The sequence below is a fragment of the Odocoileus virginianus genome, chromosome 23 (genome assembly GCF_023699985.2).
Source record: "Odocoileus virginianus isolate 20LAN1187 ecotype Illinois chromosome 23, Ovbor_1.2, whole genome shotgun sequence".
In the NCBI taxonomy this organism is placed as follows: domain Eukaryota; kingdom Metazoa; phylum Chordata; class Mammalia; order Artiodactyla; family Cervidae; genus Odocoileus; species Odocoileus virginianus.
The window spans coordinates 3,323,548-3,342,139 of record NC_069696.1 but is presented as its reverse complement, the minus strand read 5'-3'; the positions used below and the strand labels follow the sequence as shown (position 1 = coordinate 3,342,139).

The following is an 18,592-nucleotide window of genomic DNA, read 5'->3' as shown; positions in this document are numbered from 1 at the left end:
ACCTGGCTTATCTCCCAGGATCCAGGCTGAGCCAGGATGTTGTGTTTCTTTGGTACCCTGGCTGGTGCCAGCGGCCGAGCGCCAGGCCAGGGCCTGGAGGAGGGAGAATGCCACAGCCAGCCCTGCCATCAGCCTCCTCCGACATCTTCTTACCACGGGCCTTGGAGACCCCCTTGTTATCAACTGCAATGGCCTCTAATCTCCCTGATCGATCGATGGCAATGTCATCAGATGATGTTGGCGTTCTGTTTTCCCTGATGCTCTCTGCTCTTCAGGCTCCTGTGTCCTTCCTCCCGCTGCTCCCACAACTCTGACTTCCTGGATCCTTCTTCCTTCCCCCATGAGTGACGCTGACCCCTGCTCCCCATCCCTGGGTTACCTTTTCCTCCTCCGTGTCTTGTGACGTCCAGACCTGCACTCTTGGCTACGTTCCTCTTCCTCAGTGTTCAGCAGGCTCTTCAAGTCCTACACAACCCAAACCATGCTCCCTACATTTACCTCTGAGTTTGCATATCTGTTCCTACCCCAAGTGCATCCTCCCCTCTGCTCAGGCCAGAAGTCAGGATTCACACTAGCAGCCTTCCTACACTCACTTCCCCGACCCCAACCCTAGAGAATCTGTCACAGAATCCTGCCGATTCTACCCTGTTCACATCGTTTACTTGCATCTCCTCCTCCTTCTCTTGCTGCCTCTGGTCAGACTGTCACTGTCTTCTGGCTGGGCCCGCTGCCCCACTTCTGCCCCTGCCCTGGCCAGGCCACCCTCATCATGACAGCAGGATGCCTGTGCTCCAGAAGGCTGCAGTGGATGCTGGGGGGATGAACGCATGAGTTCTGGGTGGAGATGCTGGTTCAGAGGAGCAAGGTGGGTGCTCATTCTGCAACTGCTGGACACTGTGAGTTAACATCGGGGCTCACCGTTCTCATCTGGCCTTGGTGGAGACTGCTGTTGTTGCTCAGTCACTAAGTTGTGTCTGGGCTTCCCCGCTGGCTCAGCTGGTAAAGAATCCTCCTGTAATGCAGGAGACCGCAGGTCAGTTCTTGGGTCAGGATGATCCGCTGGAGAAGGGATAGGCTACCCATTCTGGTATTCTTGGGCTTCCCTGATGGATGACACCAGGGGAGAAGGGGACAACAGAGGATGAAATGGTTGGATGCCATCACTGACTTGATGGACATGAGTTTGAGCAAGCTCCAGGAGTTAGTGATGGACAGGGAAGCCTGGCATGCTGCAGTTCATGGGGTCGCAAACAGTCGGACATGACTGAGGGATTGAGCTGAGCTGAAGTCGTGCCCGACTCTTTGAGACCCCATGGACTGCACCACTCCAGGCTTCCCTGTCCTTGACCATCTCCCAGAGCTTGCTCAAACTCATGTTCACTGAGTCAGTGATGCCATCCAACCATCTCATTCTCCGTTGCCCCTTCTCCTGCCCTAAATCTTTCCCATCATTAGGGTCTTCTCTAGTGAGTCAGCTCTTCTCACCAGGTGGCCAAAGTATGGGAGTTTCAGCTTCATCATCAGTCCTTTCAATGAGTATTCAGGGTTGATTTTCTTTAGGATTGACTGGTGTGATCTCCTTGTTTTCCAAGGGACTCTCAAGCAGTCTTTAATACCGGGCTAACTTTATCACTAAAGGGGAAAAAAAAAAAACCAACTCTTCAGAGTATTCAGGATTTATGAGGTTTTCCACTATGGTCCAGAGGGACAAGAACTCTTCCTGGCTCTATGTGAGTACAATAAAGTAATCCCTTTATCTTTTTTTTTTTTTTAGAAGTTTTAGAATAATTAATTAATTATGGCTGTGTTGCATCCTAGTTGAAGTGCCCCGGCTCAGTTGCCCCAAAACGCATGTGATCTTAGTTCCCTGACTAGGGATTGAACCTGCAACCCTTGCATTGAAAGGCAGACTCTCAACCACTGGACTGCAAGGGAAGTCCCAGCAGTTCCTTTATCTTGCTTGCAGTTATATTCTTGGTCTCAGGTAGTGTCCTCACAGACATGATTTGGTCAGCCTTGGCTGAAGACTAGAGGGACTCTCTCTCCAGTTCTCCAAAGCCCCCTCACTATGGAGTCTTCTTACCCTCCAGCACTCTGCCTTTCATACTAGCTGCCTTGCTGTCCTGACTCGCATCTTTGTCTCTTCCACCAAGGAGAGATGTTTCACTCTGTCTCTGAATTTTCCCATTCCCCACAGCACAGCTCAGACATGCCAGGCAATAGGCTGGGTCATTGTAGGCTTGCCTTGTTTATCATTTTTCAGAGATCTAGTTCTTCACTGCCTGGTGTTCAATGTCTTGAAAGCTGTTATTTCATATATTTTCTCCAGCTTCTAAATGGGTAATCGAAATTGCCTGGGAGTGCTTTGAAAAACCCAGATTCCTGGGATCTACCATTGACTAATTTGAGGCCACTTTGGAGTAGATCTAGATATTATTGAGTGGCTGACAGTGTTCCCTTTCTAGCTGGAGCAACTGTACTTTCAGTCAATACATTGGGAGCCTCTGATTAAAGGAGTCAGTCACTTCTGCTAAGAATCTAAGTGGAGAGATATTGATTAATATTTAAAGCAAATGAGTTTCCAGGAACTGGGTAGAAAGTGTCTGGAGGAGTCCATGGAAACCAGATGAAAATCTGGATTAAGCAGATGTGGCTTTGGTTTTGGCCGACAACTTGCAGATGAGGACGAGATGGTTGGATGGCATCACCAACTCAACAGATGGGAGTTTGAGCAAACTCTGGGAGATGGTGAGAACAGGTGAGCCTGGCGTGCTTCAGGCCATGGGGTCTCAAAGAGTCGGACATGGCTTAGCAGCTGAACGGCAACAACTTGTGATTTTCTTTGTGACTTAAGACTCTGTAGCTTGTTTTTCTCTAGCCATTGGTGTATCGGATAGATCATGGAACCAGAGACTATGTGAGGGGCCAGCACTGGGGTCCTGACCAGTCCTCCATGGGGGCTGAGTCAGCTCCTCTGAACCTTGGCACTGTTATTCTGCAGCTCTGTCTTTGCACCACTTGGGTGTGAAGAGATTGTTGGAAAAGCATCTACAACGAACACACTTGAATCTGTACTTGAAGCCACTTGTAGACTCTACAGATGAAATGATGGGGCTTAGTAAATGCATTCTGTATTTGCAAGATATTTCCTTCTAGAAATCCCGGAAGATAGGACACTTCTCAGTAAAGATATTTGGGGCACTACTGAACCCTCTGAAGAATGTTGAATATTATTCAGATTCTGGTGATCATCTGTCTTGGTTTTGTCTTTCTTCCTGCCACCTCTCTGCCCTGTCAAGGGGAAAGAAAGGTCTCTGATTGCATGGTGGGAAGGAACCTTGCATAATATATTTATGAAGGGCAGCATTGACCCAGTTGAATGCAAGGATGCTGTAATCAACACGTCTTTATGGAGCCCCAGCACTGTGCCAAGTATGAAGAGAGAAACAGTGACACAGAAGGTCTGCTTACCGGTCTGAAGGAATCTACTTCTTGGTTGTAGACTCAATGCCTACAAGCATGTGTGTTCAGTCGCTGTGGTCATGTCTGACTCTTTGTGACCCCATAGACTAAGTCCCTAGCATTTTCCTGACAAGAATACTGGAGTGGGTTGCCATGCCCTCCTCCAGGGGGATCTTCCCAACCCAGTGATCAAACCGTGTGTCCTGCGTCTCCAATATTGCAGGCGGATTCCTAACCACTGAGCCATCAGTGAAACTCCCAATGCCCACAGTTGTGAGACAGTTTGCATGAGACCCTTTGCCAACAAAACGGAACAGAACGTAACCAGTAGCTTTGGACCAGCAGATGCCATGGGAATTGAGAAGCAGCAGGAGAGACCAGGTGTCGGGGCTGGAGAAAATGACTGACTTTCCGTGATAGGCATGTTCCTGAAGACAGCAACTGCATAGTTCTCAGAAAGCTCTGGGGAGGAGGGGCAGAATGGAGCCCAGGGAGCAGACAGCGTGGAGAGTCAGGACTGGAGTCTGGTAGGCAGAGGAACAGAGCTCTAAGAGCAGCCAAAGCCACCATGTGCAGTGCCAGAGAAGGGCCCAGGGAGCATCCAAAAATAGTACCAGGGCAGAGAGTCAGATGGCCGGAGATGGACGCCTTGTCCTCCTGTACCACACTTCAGAATCTCCTCTGAATGTTTATACACATGGTGTCTTTAGTCATCACTGAAACCCTGCAAAAGGCAGGACACATGATTATTGCCATTTGACAGGGATGGAAGCTGGTCAGAAAGGTTAAATGGAGTTTGCATCGTAACCTGAATTGGGAAAGAAAGAATGAAGACCAGAACCCACAGGTGCCCCGTGTGTGTGTGACTTCTGCCTGATAACCCTCTGCCTTCATGGCGACCCCGGCTGAGCGTAGAGTCCCCTGCCTAGCTCAGATCCCACGTGGATGCTGTGATCCAAACCCGGGATGAGGGCTTAATCCAACTCTGGGCAAGATGAGGGTCAGGGGAGGAGATGGTCTTTCTACACATCTGTTCGTAAAGGAAGCAGAGAGGAGCTTGGTGACGTCCTTCCAGTCAAAGGAGAGACAGGCTCCTGTCGGCTTGGGGAGGGGGAGGAGGGGGGAGGGAGAGAGGAGGGAGGGGTTGGGGTGCATGGCAGGTCTGCTGTTTAAGTCCATTAAGGAGGAAGAACCAGGAGCCAAGCATCCAATTAACCTGACATCTCTTGCAGCCAAAATATCTGAGGATATAAGAAGAAAATTTTAATATGTGGAGGCTTGGGAGAAAAGTGACTAATAGCTGGAAAACAGCCCCAGTTTATTAAAAAAAAAAAATAGGTCAGGCCCAACAGCTCCAAAAGATTCCTTCCCAACAGTTTCAGATCTGGGCGATGGAGGGGGTACCGCGCGGTGGCAATGCCCCCCTGACATGAGGCAGGCGTGGCTATTGTGCCACAAACAGATGGCCCAGTGCTGCCAGGAAGTGACAGGATACCGTGCACGTCCTTGGAGTTGAGCTGCACTGTGACCCTGGCCGTGACCGTAAGTTAGGGACTGGCCCAGGTCACCCAGGCTGCAGGTGGCTGAACCCTCACCCAGCCCCGGTCCTTTGGCTGTGAGAGCCAACATGCTTTCTGTAAGCCGTGGCTGCCTCTCCTTCAGGTGACCTTGGCCGGCTCTGGCGTTGCCTGGGAATCACAGTGGCCCTGAGACAGGGCCGGGCTGGCCTCCGAGGGCTGCAGCAGGGGGTCACCGAGGGATGGAGAAGGTGGGCAGCTGCCCCCAGTCCTGCCTGGACCAGGCTTCGTGGGTAGCCCCGGGGAAGCTGGTTAAAGTGCAGGCTGGCCGTCCTGACCCTCGGAGGATCAGATTCTGTCGGTCTGGGGAGGGGCCTGACCCCCACCCCAAAGTTGTCCTGCCAGTCAGTCCCCAGATGATTTCCCTCAGAACATGGCTTTCTAGAGACATTTATATAGCTCTCTCAGGAAAAAAAGATGCCCAGCTATAAAATTGCTAGCACTAGACATCCTTCTCTGTCCATGGGATTTCCCAGGCACGAGTACTGGAATGGGTTGCCATCTCCTTCTCCTGGCAGGCTACAAGTCTATGGGGTCTCAAAGAGATGGACACGGCTGATCACACACACATGCATGCAGACACCCTTGTTGCCTCTTAGAGATTCAGGATTTGTTTTAGCAAATTAAAGTCTTAAGAGGATTGCAATTAAGAAATCTCTTTATACTTTGTAGTCTATACATATAGCAAATTGTTACATTGTATATGCCTTCAACTTCCACAATGATATATGTCAATTTGATCTCAAGAAAGCTGGGAAAGAAAAGAAATTTCTTTGGCTTTTTTTTTTTTGCCCACACTCAACCACAGAACCCTTGATTCCAGGAGTATCTCTTCTGTGGGAAACAACATGAAAATAATGCAGCTGCGGACAAGCGGTTCTCAGTCTCCGGATGCTGTAGAATCCGGGGTGGAGGTGGGAGGTTTGTTGGGATAGATCGTGGGGCCCCACCCTCCCCAGAGACTCAGTATTTCCTGTGAGGTCCAGGTACTTGCATTCCTTACAAGCCTCCCAGTGGTGGCTGCTGCTGCTAGTGGTCTGGGGACCTCCCAGCGAGAGCCACCCTGAGGCCCCTCTGTGAGCCCCTGGGAGAGCGAGAGGGTAGGAACTGAGAAGGGTGGGCAGCATGACCTGGGCATAGGGCATTCCTGGGAGCATAGCCTTGGAAGGGGCATGAGTCTGAAGTTAGAAAAAAGCATGTGGGGATGGGCTTTGCTGAGAAGCCAGAGCTGCAGTCAGGGACACCATACAATGGGCTTCCCTGGTGGCTCAGATGGTAAAGAATCTGCCTGCAATGCAGGAGACCTGGGTTTAATCCCTGGGTCAGAAAGATCCCCTGGAGAAGGGAATGACAACCCACTCCAGGATTCGTGCCTGGAAAATTCCATGGACAGAGGAGCCTGGTGAGCTGCAGTCCATGGGATAGCAAAGAGTCGGACACGACTGAGTGACTAACACTTTCACACCACACGATGGAGAGATGCCAGACTGTGACATGATCAGAGTCTGGCCTTGCCCCAGGGGTCTCTGTGCCTTTAAAAAGCCAACTCAAGGGAGGTGCATGAAGGTGACTGTTGACAAATGAACAAGCACAGGGACCATGCCTGGGGAGACAACCCCGCCTTGTGGGACCAGCGGCCTTTAGACCCCTCTCCCCATCCATCTCTGGCTTGTGCAGGCTTCTCGTCGCAGGGTGAGGAACAGGGAGCTGGGTCCTGACTTCCACTGCACAGTGCTTCCTTCCAGGGTGATGGGTCGGGGCTGACTTCGATATTCCTCTGCTGATATCTCCTCTTTCAGCCCAGGCGATGGGAAACACGGGGGCAGCAGTGGAACCAGGCCCGTCTTTGGCTCAAGGCAGGCAAGAAAGCTGTATATCTGTGGTGTGGTCATGGCAGTGGTGGGGGACAGGGGAGTCCCCGGTGCCCGACACAGCCACGCCTGCCTGGGTGCTACCCAACACACACCCTTAAGATGGTCCCCCTGCAGCGGAGCTCTGACACCCTTCCTAGAGGCAGACAGATGGTGCTAGAAGATCTTGCTCTGGGTCACTACGAGCTGCATGGACCACGGTCAAGATGGCAGTCTTGGGAGTAAACACAGGTGAGGGGGAGGAAAGGGTGACCCCAGGCTGGCTAGGGAGAAGGCAAAGATAGCTGGGAAGGAAGAGGCTGTGAGGCCTGGCCTGGGAGCCCTCCTCCTCCCACGCCCTCCTCTGCTCCCCCTCCAGTGTCCCCACCCCGCAGGTCCCTTTCTGTCCCTCTGCGGGGCCTCAGGCCAGGCAGGCGGCTGCGGACGACAGGCTCAGGTTAGAAAAAGCTCTCCTGACATTTAGAGACAGAGCAGGATTTGGCACCTCCAGCGGCGCCTTTTGTTCTCAGGAAAATCGTTCGTTCAGCTTGGGCCGGCGCCAGTGACAGCCATTTATAGCCCAGCGGGCTTAGGTGGCTTCAGCTGCCTGGTGCAGAAAGGCTGGCTGCCCCCTGCCCCCCACCCGCCTGCAGGCTCTCGGTCTCCCTGCTCCTCACCCTCCTTATCCTCTCCCTCCTCTCTCTGCCCCTCCCCTGTTTCCTAGAGGTCCCAGTTCTAGATTTGCCCACGTGACACATCCCCTTCCTCACGCAGGCCCCGACTTCTCCTGGAGTTCGCTGTCTGCATCTCGCATGATACCACTACACCAGTGGCGCTGACTGTCGGCTCGCTTTGGAGCTCAGTCCCCTTGGCGAGGTGCCTGCCTGTGCCAGTCTCCACTGGGGGCTTGTCCCCTGCTTCCACACGGCCTTTGAGCCTCCCCCGCAAACCCCAGGGTGGGCTTCCTGTCTGGGCTGGCTTTGCTACCTACTTCTGAGGGCAGAGTCTGGCTCCCAGCAGAAGCTGTCAAGCTTGGTGGGACAGAACTGGCCCAACCACAGTATCGGGGGTCAAGAGCACGGCTTTGCTGTCAGACAGACAGTAACTGGTTCATGTGTTGGCGCTGTTATTCGCTAACTCTGGGCTTAGGAAGTGATTGAATTTTTCGAGCTTCAGCTTCCTCACCTGTAAATTTCAGTACCACATTGAGTTATCATAAGGCTTTTATGGGATATTTGTAAAATCTTTAGCATAGTGCCTGGAACACACTGTGCTCTCAGTCACTGTTAAGGATCAACACCATCACTACCATCACCACCATCATGACTACCACCATCATCACCATCACCACCATCATCACCATCACCACCGTCATCACCATATCATCACCACCATCACCACCACTATCACCACCACCATCACCACCATCATCACCATCATCATCACCACCACTGTCACCACCATCATCACCATCATCATCACCACCACCATCACCATCACCACCATCACCATCACCACCATCATCACCATCATCATCACCATCATCACCTATCATCACCACCATCACCATCACCATTATCATCACCACCATCACCATCACCATTATCATCACCACCATCACCATCACCACCATCACCACCATCACCACCACCATCACCATCACCATTATCAGTACCATCACCATCACCATTATCATCACCACCATCACCACCATCATCACCATCACCACCATCACCACCATCATCACCACCACCATCACCATCACCACCATCATCACCATCACCACCATCATCACCATAACCATCACCATCACCATTATCACTACCATCACCATCACCATTATCATCACCACCACCATCACCACCACAACCATCACCATCATCACCACCATCACCATCATCATCACCACCACCACCACCACCACCATCACCATCACCATCACCACCATCATCACCGTTATCAACACCATTATTATCTACCCCCATTTTCAGGTGGAAGTCGGGTTAGGTAAAAAATTCTGTCTCTGAATCCCCAGCATTGCCCATGGAATTCCCACCGACCCTTCGAGGACCAGCTGGACACCACTTTTGCAGGGAGCCCTACTCCAGTCTCCAGCTTCAGTGTTTCCACAACCCTTTATCTAATATCTCAGCCTTTAGGAGCCTGGGCCTATTGACTGCAGTGGAATGTGGTGGGCCAGGGAGATGCCAGGTGAGAAGTACTGGTGAGAAGCTGTGTGCTGAAGACGCCCTGGGAGAGGCCAGAGCTGGGGGCAGGTCACAGCATCCGAGGAGTCCTGATCCGCAGCGGGCACTAAGAATAGAAGACAAAGTCACAAATCCTCTCAGCAGAAGGTGACCCTGAGCAGACTGGGGAGCAGGCAACAGTGGGAGATTTTCCACAAGAGCAGTGCCCTGAGCCCAGGGCCCTGCGGAGGAGCAGGGAGGGCAGGCCAGGGCATGACCGGAGACAGCCTTGTGGAAATGGTTACCAGAACCAGACAGAGCCTCGGGGAGCCCTGTGGAAGGGACCTTGGACTCAGAGTCGAATGGAGCTTAGGGGTGCAGGAGGCCCCTGTGACCCTGACCATGCAACTGCTTGGTTCAGCTGGAACTTTTTCTCTCTTAGTGTATTTAAGTGGAGTCAAGATTGGGGCAGCTTCATGCACGGAGCCCTCTCCTGTGTTAGTTGACTGCACAGCTTCCTGAGCACAGCATCCTCTGGACACGGGAGGCTGAACGAGGTCGGCTTTGTTCTGGCGCCCTTGTCTGGCTGCTGGAGTGCAGTGCTTGGGTTGCCTGTCCTCAGAGCAGGGGCCGTCCCAGAACCAGAGGCGTGAGGACACGTGCTCCTGAGCCCCTCCTCCACGTCCCCTGGTGCCTCCAAGGTCCTCAGAGGAGGGTGCTCCTCGCTGCCCCATCCTCACCCCCCTACCTCTTCCCTGAGTCCTCTCCAAGTGAGCCCCTCAGGCCCCCTCCTCTGCAGATGGCCTCCAAATCTAGAGAGCCAGCCTAAGCTTCCATCTGAGGTCTGGGGTCACAGTTCAGTGTTTCTACTTTCGGCTCTTCGCAAAACTCCTACTGGTTCGTGGCGGTACATTTAAAAATACATGAACCAGCACAAGGACGGAAGGAATGAACTGTCCACAACCCAACACGCTGTGACAGTTGCCGCCGACTCTAGGACCTTCCCCAGGCCTCCCCTCCTTACTCACAGGCATGAAGAGCCTTCAGTTCTAAAAATGCTCTCTCTTCTCCCACTGGCGCTCCTCAACCCACAGTTCGTCACGATCACATTTCTGTTATTAAACACTCTTCCGCCACATTTGAAACGGCTGTGTAGATGCTCCGTGGTTTGTACAATCAGTTCTGTTTTGTGAAAACCCCAGGTTGGCTCATATTCTTTCTTCCTTTTTTTAGTCTTTATTGAATTTTGTTGCAATATTGCTTCTGTGTAATGTTTTGTGTTTTTGGCCAAAAGGCATGTGGGATCTTAAGCTCCCTGACCAGGGATCAAACCTGCACCCCTTGTACTGGAAGGCAAAGTCTTAACCACTGGACCACCAGGGAAGCCCCTGACTCATTTCCTGCCATGATGAATAGAGTCATCACCAAATTCTTACAGCCACGTGCTTATGATTATCCACGATTCTTTCCTTAGAATATATTTAAAAAAATGGAATGGCTGTGCTAAAGGATTTGTGCTTTTTACCACTTTTAATGCATTTGTCAAACTATTTCCCCAAAAAGTCTCACTAGCACTAGAAGTATCTGAAAGCATTTATTTTTCTGCAATCATTACAAATCCAGTTTTACTTCTTTTTTTTTTTTTTTTTTTGGAGTGGGTAGGGAGAGAGTTGCGCTTATTTGTAATTTAAAAGTTATAACTTTTTCGTGTTCACTGGATGTTATCTGGTTTCCAGAGAGATTGAATATTCTGGCAGCATGTTAACTTGCCATTTGTGGTGATCCTCATGTGAGTTGACTGTAAGATCCTTCGTTCAGTGTTAAATTGGAGATGTTCCTCTTGTTCTGGCTGGTTTGTAAGGGCTCCCTCCATTTGAAGGGGTAAAGAATCTGTCTGCAATGCAGGAGACCCGAGTTCAATCCCTAAATTGGTCGAGAAGATTCCCCTGGAGAAGGGAAGGGCTTCCCACTCCAGTGTTCTTGCCTGGAGAATTCCGTGGACAGAGGAGCCTGGTGGGCCACAGTCCATGCGATCGCCAAGAAGCAGTCACGACTGAGTAGCTAACACTTCTGCCGCGTGAAGAATATGAACCTTCGCTGCCTTGTGTGGCAGAGACGTGCTTCTCAGTTTCCCATTGACCTTTTGGCTGTGTTTATGGCATTTCCCGGCTGGGACGACATCACCGCCTGCCTGCCGGACATCTTTCCTCATGTGGTGCAATGACGTGTCCAACTTCTCACAGGCAAATCGAAGTTTATTCTCCCCCCTCCCCCACCCCCGGCCCCAGCAGGCTCTTCCTGCTGACCAGCTTATTTCTGTTTGTGTCACCACCACTTTCCTAGTCAGCCAGGCTTGAAATGTTGAAGTCATCTTTGATTCCAGCATCTCTCTTCTCCCCTCCCTTCCGACAGTTGCCAACTCCTGTGGATTCTATTTCTGCGATTTCTCTGGCAGGCAGCCCCTCTGATGCCACAGTGGCTAAGTGGCTCATTATCTGGACTTTGGAACTGGGCTCAGAGCCTCATACTTTGCCTCCCAGCCCCACTTGCCGCCTCATCCTTCCTCCTTGCAGCTCTCCCCACCACACCCCCCACGGGCTGCCAGCGCATCACTCTTCATCAAGTAGAGCTCAAACCTTTGAGCTTCCTGACTACAAACCACCAACAGCTCCCTCTCAATCTCATATTTATTTACAACCTTTTAGCCTGGCTGCAATTTCTTCCAGTCCGATCTCCCAGTATCCCCGCCATGTTCCCCAAACAAGCTCCACTTCTTCTCTACCCTTTTCCTATTTGCCGAAGCCACGCCCTCCTGGAATTCTCACGTCCTTCTAGTCAACTCCCTCCGGTCATCCTCAGCCACCAAAATCCATGGAGAAAGCCCCACGATCTCAGGTCTCTCTCAATCTTCAAGTTGAAGTGACTTCTCTGTACTTGGAACTCACACCACACCCCACACTCCACCCCCACCCCCACCCGCCCTGGCCCAGAGCAATTAGCTTGAGTTTTTCCTGTAAAACCAATCTTTCTCCACCATCCAGTGGAGCCTCAAGGGTCTCCGGCTCACACTAGATCGTGTCTTTTGAGGGCATGGTACTTGCATGTTTGTTTCTTCCACTGGATGCACAGCACTCACGGCTGCCAAATTTCAGTGGGTGTTTGCGAAATGAAACAGGCGGCAATGCCTGGAGGTAACGTACCACTGCTGTTGCCCACCCCAGCCCCCTGGGACAGAGCACCCTGGCCGCCAATAGGCAGATCACAAGTCCCCTCTCTCTGCAGGAGCCCAAGCTGGGCTGACGGCCTTGGTACCAGGGCTTGGGTCACAGTCAATTCTTTGTCCCCTGGACCTGTGATTAGTGAGATGAACGGTCCCGAATCCATCCATCGTTTGCCTCGCGATGCAATGGGAGGCACGTGGTGGCACTTTGTAAGTTGGCACCAGGGAAAGAAACTCATGAAGCCCGTGGCAAGGACCTTGGACTCAGAGAGGCATGGAGCTCAGGGGTGCAGGAGGCCCCTGTGACCTTGCCCGTGGGATAGCCCAGTCCAGCTGGGACTCTCTGTCTCCTTAATACATTTAAACGGAGTCAAGCTTGGGGTCAGCTTCATGCACAGAACCCTCTCCAGCGTTAGAGGTGACTCTGCAGCCAGCACGGGAGTGTGCAATTGACACAGTCTATTTTTAGCCTCCCAGAGGCCGTGACCAACATCCCAAGTGTGGGGTGGGCGCACCTGCTGCATTCTAATGAGGCAGCCCATTGCCTCCTCTGCCAGACAGCCCGGGATCGTGCCGACCTGGAATCTGATGTTGCTAAACTGGGAAGTCTGCTTATTTCCCAGAGGCTGTAGCCTAGATACACCAGGAAAACGGGACCATCACCACCCCCTCGAGCTCGCTTCCCTCCAGCCCAGGGCTCTGGGCAGTCTTGGGGCTATGCCTGCAGGACAGTGGAGGGGATGGACTCGGACCTCTTGATCTTGCTCTGTCCTAGGACCTCCCTGTTTCCCTTGCTGGAGAGGAGATAGTAAGTCTGTGTTGACCCAGCACACAGATGAGAAAACTGAGGCATAAATAAGGAGATGTTAGTGTACTCGGAATATTGTTACTACTACTACCAATTGTTGCTGTTTTTCAGTGGCTAAGTCATGTCTGACTTTTAGTGACCCCGTGGACTATATCACGTCAGGCTTCCCTGTCCTTCAACATCTCCTGGAGTCTGCTCAAACCCATGTCCATTGAGTCGGTGATGCCATCCCACCATCTCCTCCTCTGTCATCCCCTTCTCCTCCTGCCTGCAATCTTTCCCAGCATCAGGGTCTTTTCCAATGAGTCAGCCCTTTGCATCAGGTGGCCAAAATATTGGAGCTTCAGCTTCAGCATTAATTAACCAATGATAATTCATATAATAAAGCACTTACTATATGCAAAAAGTGTTCTAAACTCTTTACACGTATTAACGCATCACTTAAAATAGACTTGTACAAATTCGGGACGCCTGGATTTCCTACACTTTGGGAAAGGCAATCTTCTCCTGGCAGAACCATGTTTCTGCAGCGAAACCTGAACTTCTGGGCTTCGGCCTCCTCCTCTGCCGTCCCCTTAGCCAGTGGAGGAGGAAGGACTGGTCAGTGCCGAGCAGCAGCTGAGGGGGGTGGAACTGAGCTGGCTGTCAGGTCAGGGAACCAGGGATGGGCCATGCACTCACAGGAGGTTGTCTATCAGTGAGGGCACTTGCAGCTCAGAGCAAACTTCTGCTGAAGTTCAGATTCAAACAGTGAACCAGAAACCGGGGGAGGGCAGACAACAGGTGTGCGAAACCAGAACCCAAGAGACCTGCATTTCGGGGGCCGGGGGCTGCCTGTGTGGTGGAGAGAAGTCCAGGAGCTTGAGCTGCCTAAGAATACAGATGGGATTTGTTTTCGTCAAATACATTCATGGTGCCCTGGGCCCTTCTCTGAGCCCTTTTCAGATACCACCTTCCCTAGTCTTCAGGACGGTTCTACGAAGTGGGGACCTTTATATTCCCATTTTAGAGTTGGGGAAACAGGCGCCAAGAGGTGAATAACTCTGGCCAAGTTTGTGCAGCTGGTGAGTGGCAGGGATTCATGTTTAAGGGGACTGGCCCTTGAGATCCATACTCCAGCCACTTTGCTATGGGGTGCTATGTGACACTATTACCTCTTTCCCTTTATTCTCCTCTAAGGAAAGGTATTAATGTCCCCATTTGACAGATATGCAAACTGAGGCACACATCAGCCCAGGTCACCAACTAGTAGGAGACAGAATTGGGTTAAATTCAGGAGGCTTCCCTGATGGCTCAGTGGCCAATACAGGAGCCATGGGTTTGATCCCTGGGTCAGGAAGATCTTCTGGAGAAGGAAATGGCAACCCACTCCAGTATTCTTGCCTGGAGAATCCCATGGACAGAGAAGCCTGGTGGCTACTGCCCATGGGGTTTGCAGAGTCGGATACAACTTAGCGACTAAACAACAGGTAGGTTTGGTTCCTAGGTAAGCACACTGCCGACCACACAGCACGACCATCAGCTTGGGGATACCATCCCTTCTCACCTTGGCTGCTGGGGCTGATGGAAGCTGGATTGGGGGGAGGGGAGGGAGAGGAAGAGGGAGGGCGGAATCTCAGAAGGCATGACGTGGCCGCTGTTCACACCTGCCCCTCCTCTTTCCCGAAGGTGAGCAGCCCCCCATCTCAGCCCCCGCAGCCGGTCGTCCCAGCCAAGCCTGTGCAGTGTGTCCACCACGTGTCCACTCAGCCCAGCTGCCCGGGACGGGGCAAGATGTCCAAGCTGCTGAACCCGGAGGAGATGACCTCGAGGGATTACTACTTCGACTCCTACGCCCACTTTGGGATCCACGAGGTACGGCATTCTGCGCTTTTGGCCAAGCGAGGCAAGCTGGGTCCTGCGGTGACCGCACTTTTTCCTAGGTCAGCATCCCGCATGAAGTTCTCTGCTGTCATTAAGGGAGATCTCCCCAAAGCTCAAGGCCAAGGGCCTGTCTTCATCCTGGGGGCTCCCCAAGTAAGAGATCAGGGCCAGGCCTGGAGCCGGTGAGCAAGGGAAAGCATGTGACTGGGTGTTTCTCAATCGGAGAGGAAGAGATGCTTCTGGGGTCCTTGTTTTATGGTCCAGCATCCTCACCTCTTCCTGAGTCTGAGCCTGGAGGTCCAAGAAGACCAGACATCCTTGGTCCTTACTACCAGATGCTTTGCAGCTGGGGTTCTTCTGGCATCTTGATGTCCTGTCTTCAGGCAGACATGGGTCCGCAAGTTCGCTCTGGACTAGTGAGCACCTCTAGGCAGGATCAGCAGGCTTCATTGGGAACCTGGGGCTGTCTGACACCCTGATTGATTCTCAGGAAGTTCTTATGTCTAAATGCTGTCTTCTTCCATAGCAGGGGAGATTGATGTTAGCTGCGGAACAGAACAGAGCCTTCTAACGAGAGCTTCCTGGCTGCAGCGGGGGCACAGGCAGTATTTCTTACCTCCCTCCCCCACCACCTCCAGCACCTCCTCACCCCAGATAAATAACTAAACAACAGACATGAGATGAGCCAAGTGCGTACTCAGGGCTGGCCGCTCTTCTCAGCAAGCTATCTGTGTCGTTGCATCGAAGCCCCAAGCACTCTATGAGGAAAGTGTTTCTATGATCCCCCTACTGTACAAAAACGTTTTGAAAAAGGAACAAAGGCTCGCTTGCTATGCAAATGCTTTTTCAAAAGGAGTCTCGGAGCTCCCCTTTCAATTAGATGCTTCTGTAAACCCTTCCTGTATCCAAACAGTGGTGCTGCATTGCCAAAGGCATGTTTAATAAGTCACAGGCAGCTTTTTCTTTTCCTGAGTGCCTACTCCATCCACACTGGGTGTTGTTCCCCATGTTTTATGTTACTGACTCATTGGTTCCTCAGGCCGAAAAAGCCAACAAGGTTGGTATTATTATTTGTCCCCATTTCACAGATGAGGCTATACGACCTTAAGATTCTTATCAACCTCCATTCATCTTTGCTGGTTTGTTGGTGCTCAAGCTGATACTTGGCAGAGCTCGAAATGAAACCTTCGCGTTTGTGGCCCTGGGGCCGTACAGCGTTTTAAATGGGCCTTTCTTTCTCTCTTTCTAACTTTGCCTTTGTTCCTGCTGGTCCCTTTGCAGTTTCCCAAGGAGGTAGAGGGTGGAGGGGTCTGATCCCCCCCTGAAGATGGCCCTCCGCATCAGAGCATGGGGCCTGCAGGGAAAGGGGCTGGACCATGTGTTTAGCTCCAGGGTCCCGGCCGAGGGACCCCTGGGCAGCTGAGCCTGCAGCATTTGGTGGTTCCCATTGGGGTTGGGAAGCTAGCATTCTCTGGTGGCTCAGACGGTAAAGAATCTGCCTGCTGTGAGGAGACCTGGGTTCAATCTCTGGGTCAGGAAGATTCCTTGGAGAAGGGAATGGCAACCCGCTCCAGTGTTCTTGCCTGGAGAATCCCATGGACAGAGGAGCCTGGCATGCTACAGTCCATGAGGTCCCGAAGAGTCGGACACGACTGGGCGACTAACATTTTCTTCTTTCTTTTCTATCTGGGTGGGGATGGTGGATGGAGCCCTGTCCTAGGAGGCAGGAAGGGTGCTCTCAAGAGCTTCCCTCCTCAGGAACCTGCCTCTAATTAAAGGACCAGCCTGGGACTCTGGGCACCTGTCTCAGAGCAGGTTCCTAGGAAGAAGCAGCAGTTCTGTGTCAGTCTTCAGTCATGTCAGATTCTTGGTGACCCCATGGACTGCTGCCCACCAGGCTCCTCTGTCCATGGGATTCTCCAGGCAAGAATACTGGAGTGGGTTGCCATTTCCTCCTCCAGGGAATCTTTCCGACCCAAGGATCGAACCCAGGTCTTCTGCATTGAAGGCAGCTTCTTTACGCCCTGAAGCACCGGGACAATAGTTCTAGAGGTCCCCCAATACCCCCACCCCGGGCCTCCTGTTAAGGACCAGCCAACTGTGGTAGGCCCCCCCGTCTGACCCGCTCCCTTTGACCCCTCCGCCCACCACAACACATGTGGGCAGGATGCTCTCTCTGAGCTCTTAGGCCTCTAAGATTCCTTCAGGACAGGGTTCCCGGCCTCCGACCCAGGCACTCGGCACATTGTCTGATTCGTACGGGTTTGTTGAATTAGTGGCGCATCTACTCACCCGGGCACTGCTGGTCCCTCCATGGCCGGGCATCTGGAGCGTCTGATGTCCCCTGGGGGGAGTCACCCAGGGTGACCTCCTGCAGACAGTATGATCAGGTTCCCTGCATTTCATGTGTCACTGGAAAACTCACACCTGCTCCTGAACACATACGAGCGGAGTGCGGACTGAGTGAGCTTGTGAAGTTGGAGTAGAGAGAGGATCTACATTCAGGTCACGCACTTCACATCTCTCCTTAGTAACCTGTCCTAAAATAGTTTACCAGACCTTCACATCGGGAAGTACTTTGGATGCCCCAGGTGAAATCACAGGGGGCCATCCCTAGATCCTGGCCCCTGGGGAAACGCAGGGGTCTTTAATAGTGGCGGGGGCTAACTGGCCTCCCTTTACCCCTAAGCTCCCCTCCAGCCCTTTCGTCTCTGTGACTGCCCGCTGTGAAAGGAGGTCAGGACGGGTGGAAGACCTCCTTCTGTGATCCTTTGCAGACATTTCTCTATTATCAGACACCAGAGATCCCCTCTCCATGCCAGATGGCTAGTGGGGATGCCTTTACCTCCTAGTCTGGACAAGACCCACACCTCACAGCCCACCCGGAACCGAGCTGGCCACTCGGCGGGCTTCTCCCGTCTTCAGCAAGACCCTCACGTGGGCCGGCAGCAGTGCCGCCAGTTCGCTGATTCATAGTGACCAGCGAGTGTTTAGGAAACACGACATGGGCAGGCTTGGGTTTGATTAGTCGGCAAATACAAACAAGTGCCCGGTGTGGTGGTGGGGGGCACCGCTGGAGGTTGGGAGGCACAGTGGGAAGTGATTCTGAACACTTCTGGTCTTGCATCCTATGGTTCCCCCAGAGCTGACTCCATGCTCGGCCTTGGGAAGGCAGGGGACAGGGAGAGGAGGACCGTGAATCCTGTCCCACGGCCTCTGCGAGAAGAAAGGAGCGGAAGCGACAGATGTCCTCGTGTGCAGAGGGGAGGGGCCCGGCCCCACGACCTGTGAGATCCCGCCTCCGCTGCCAGAAGAATCAAGCCCGGCGCAACCGTGTTCCCAGCCTCCCCCAGGCCTGGGCACCCCACCCGCTCCCAGCCAGCTCTCTTCTTTTGACAGTCTGGCTGCAGGTTCTTTTTGAAATAGATTCCTCGGGGCCGCGTTTCCCAGCCATTAGTCAATGTGCCACCATGTGTTCAGTGGGCAGGAGACAAAGTCACCCCCAGCTGGGGGTGGGAGCTGTTGCCACTGCACTGGCCCGCTCCTGTCTGAGTGTCTGCAGATGTCTCCGGGCTGTTCTCTTTCAGGAGGGATTGAAGCGAGGGAGGGCTGGGGAGCCAGGGAGA

The 18,592-nt window shown here is 52.6% G+C and overlaps 1 protein-coding gene across 3 annotated transcripts in view; it reads left to right on the top strand.

The window, feature by feature from the left end:
• PRMT8 (protein arginine methyltransferase 8) overlaps positions 1 to 18,592 on the top strand; it is a 71,543-nt gene that overhangs the window by 15,962 nt on the left and 36,989 nt on the right. For all 3 annotated transcript variants that reach the window (XM_070453162.1, XM_070453163.1, XM_020869810.2), the window contains one exon: positions 14,772 to 14,957. In XM_070453162.1, the coding sequence (XP_070309263.1) occupies positions 14,772 to 14,957 (186 nt within the window). The remainder of the gene's footprint in view (positions 1 to 14,771; positions 14,958 to 18,592) is intronic.